Genomic DNA, 3,472 nt, shown 5'->3' with positions numbered 1-3,472 from the left:
CCCGCCCCCCTCCCGTGCAGGCATTGCGCGACACATGCAGTTCGGTCGCCAGGAGGACGCGCATGAGTTCATGCGGTACTTCATCGACAAGCTCAGCGAGTGCATGCTCCCCCCCGGGACCAAGGCCTTGACGTCCAATTCCCTCAACAACGCCACGGCCATTCACCAGATCTTCGGTGGGTCGCTCCGGAGTCGGGTCGCTTGCAAGGCGTGCGGCGAGAACTCCGACACCTTCGACCCGATCCTGGACCTGTCGCTGGCCATCAACAATGCCTCGTCCGTGCGTCGTGCGCTGGCGGCCTTCACCGCGCCGACCTACCTGTCCGGCAGCAACAAGTACCACTGCGACAAGTATGTGCCCCTTCCGCATCTTTCCTGCGTCGGTCCCTCCCATTGGCTCCCGCCCCTCCACCCCTGCCCGGAAGCCTAACACCATTTCCACGGCCGGTTGCCACTCGGCCAGGTGCAACCAGAAGGTGGACGCCGAGCGCCGGCTCACCATCGACAAGCCGCCCAGCGTGCTGACCATCCACCTGAAGCGCTTCGGCGAGTTTGGCGGCCTGTCCGGCATGTTCGGCTACGCGCCGAAGATCACCAAGCACGTGGAGTTCGATGACGAGCTGGACATCGCCAAGTTCATGAGCCAGCCCCCGCCGGCCGGGTCGTTCCTGTCCAAGTACACCCTCTACGGTGTGCTCGTCCATGCCGGCCACTCGACCACCAGCGGCCACTACTACTCCTTTGTCAAGTCCCCGGCGGGCATCTGGAACCTCATGGATGACTCGCATGTCAGCTCCTCCTCGAAGGAGAAGGTCCTGGCCCAGCGGGCGTACATGCTTTTCTACATTCGCAAGGTGCGCCCGGCGTCATCCCCCGCGGCCCGCCTGCCTCCCCTGTGCTTCTTGTTGCCGGCGGCCACCGGGCCTCATCGGCGGATGGGTCACTGACCGCACTTGACCGCAGGGCACCACGCCTCCCCCGAGCAAGCCGGCTCCCAAGGTGGAGGTGGTCCCCGTGCCGATGCCCGTCCCGACGGCCCCGCTGGTCCAGGCCGCTTCCGATGAGAAGGTCACCTCCACATGCCAGTGGCTGGTGACCACCGGTCGGCCGAGCACCGCCATCGAGACCGGCCAGGCCCTGGGCTACCACTTGATCCCGTCGGCCTTCTCCGGGCCGGCCGGGTCCACCAAGCACCATGTTGCCGGGACCACCACGGTCTCCTTCGAGGACAACTCCCTGGAGGGCCGCCTGCATGAGGTCCAGACGCGTCGCCTGGAGGATGATGCGAGCGACCGGGATGCCGGGAGCTCGGCCTCCTCCGGGTCTGACTCCGACTCTGATGCCGATGTGACCACTCCTTTGGCTCGCGGGGCGGCGCCCTCTCCCCGGACGGCAGCCGGCAAGTCCTCCCTGAAGCAGCACCTGGCCGCGGTGACCGGCAAGAAGTCCGGCCTGAAGGTGGCCACGCGCGGGGGCAGCTTCGACCCGCGCTCCCTTGGTCGTGGCGAGCGGATGAACGGTGCGTGCTGCGACCCCCCCCCCCCCTCCCCCCCTCTCTCTCACATGTGCCCGGGCAGCCGGTGTTCCTCTCGCCCTCGGCTGTCCCTTCCTTTTGTGTGGCTCCTCTCGGCCCGATGCGCATTTCTCGCCCGACGGGGAAACTGACCCGCCTGCTTTGCCCGGCCCTGGGCCACCCATTGACCGGCATGCCTCCCCCCCCCCCCCCCCCATCGGGCGGACAGTTGCCTCGTGGGATCTGGAGCATGGCAACAGCGATGATGAGGCCAGCCACAAGCGGCTGCAGGCCGACTTCTCCAAGGCCGCCCGGATGCAGGAGCACGACATCCGCTACAAGCCCCAGGCCGAGGCGGACACCTTCATGGATAAGCCGCGCCTGACGGCCAACCAGAAGAAGAAGCTCCGCCGCGAGCAGGAGGAGGCCGACGCCAAGCTTCTGGAGCGTGCCGGCATCAGCCTCTCGGCCGCCGGGACGGGCTCCAATGCCCCGGACCGGGCCAAGCTCTTCCAGGACTTCTACAACAAGCGCAAGGACCAGCCAGCCGGGCACCACCATAACCGTGGCGGTGCCGGCCACAATGGGCCCCGCGGTGGGGGCCGCGGCGGCGGTCGTGGTGGTCGCGGCGGCGGCCACGGCGGCCACCGCCATGGTGCTGCCGGCAAGAGTCGCGGCGGCGGGGCCTTCCGCCAGGGCGCCTTCCACAAGCGCTGATGGCTGCGCGTGGATGTGTGTGTGTGTGTGTGCCGGCGCGCGAGAGCCTGCATGGCTGATTGTTGCGTTGCGCCGCACCCGGCCAGGACCATCCCCCCTGATCTTTTTTTCCCCCCTCCCTTCCCCTTTTGCCCCCCTCCTGTTGGCCCTTTCTCTGCCTCCCTTCCTTCGCCCTCTCTGTTCCGGGGGAAGACGCCGCCGGGCAAGGGCCGGGGCCCTGCCCCGACGGGGGGAGGCCTCGTCTCCCCGTTGGCACTTGCCCTTCTCCATTACACCTAGACAAATTACCCGCCCACGGGCAGCCTCTGTCGATTGGTATACGCGGGAATGGCGTTTCGGCCCGGGCAACACATTCCAATGGCGGGATCTACACGATCAGAACCGACCCTCATGCCGGGGGCCGGTGGGGGGGGCGGGGGTGGGGAAGGCTCATGCGCTCTCCCGGGCCGCCGGGCAAGAAGCGGTCGTCCGGGCGGGGGAAGAGCCAGCCGGGCCTCGCCCTCTTTTGCGCGAGGAATTGTGGAATTTGCCCTGCATCTTACACCGGCGCGCCCGAGCGGCGGCGACTGGGCCAGGCATTCTGGGGGAGAATATTCTAGCCCAGCCTCTGGGGGGCGGGGGGCGGGGGGCGGGGGGGGGGTCGCTGTTTTATTTTTTACCTGAACTGGGCGTCGCGGGGTGGGGGAGGGGTTGAGGAGGGAGGATATGGCTCGCGGGGGCGGCCGGGCCAGCCTGGCTCCCCGTTGTGTGCGGGGTGCGTCTTTCCCCATTTCCCCTGTCCCTCTTCCGTTGTCACAGAGCCGATGGAGGCCCGTGGCGGAGGGGCGGCTTGTCGGCCGTCCCGAAGGTGTGATGGCATCAGCAACCGCGACGGGGGCCGTTGCCCGGCTGAGGCCCGGAGGGGCCTCCCGGTGAATGGGGGAGTCCCGGGGCTCGCCCGGCCCCGCGCCCCGCCGCCCGCGCTCTGGGGATGCATCCTGGAGGCCAGCACGCGGGGTCCCGTCCATTTTCCCTTCCACCCAGGAAGCAATTCTCTCCAGAGGGCACTCGGTCCCGGGGGAAGGGGGGGGGGCTTTTGGCTGTGCGGCCCGGCGTCCCCAGGGCCTTTGGCTAGGGCCTTACCCGAGAGTCTTCACTCATCTTTCGATACTCTCTCCTTTCCCCTCCCCCTCCCTCCCCCCCCCGCCATTGTTGTTCGTCGCCCCCTCCGGGGTAGCCCCGTGCAACAACACGCCCGGTCCC

The 3,472-nt window shown here is 68.2% G+C and overlaps 1 protein-coding gene across 1 annotated transcript in view; it reads left to right on the top strand.

Moving 5' to 3' along the window:
* The window catches only part of H696_03384 (hypothetical protein), a gene marked incomplete at its 5' end in the record, with an annotated part of 3,209 nt that extends 780 nt beyond the window's left edge, over positions 1 to 2,429 (top strand). Inside the window, 4 exons of the mRNA XM_009497250.1 lie at positions 21 to 351; positions 464 to 854; positions 964 to 1,519; positions 1,743 to 2,429. Of these exons, the coding sequence (XP_009495525.1) occupies positions 21 to 351; positions 464 to 854; positions 964 to 1,519; positions 1,743 to 2,230 (1,766 nt within the window). The 3' untranslated portion in view covers positions 2,231 to 2,429. The remainder of the gene's footprint in view (positions 1 to 20; positions 352 to 463; positions 855 to 963; positions 1,520 to 1,742) is intronic.
* Positions 2,430 to 3,472: the final 1,043 nt, after the last annotated feature.

Source organism: Fonticula alba (assembly GCF_000388065.1).
Source record: "Fonticula alba strain ATCC 38817 unplaced genomic scaffold supercont2.5, whole genome shotgun sequence".
NCBI classification, from domain to species: domain Eukaryota; order Rotosphaerida; family Fonticulaceae; genus Fonticula; species Fonticula alba.
This window is presented reverse-complemented; position numbering and strand designations above follow the sequence as displayed.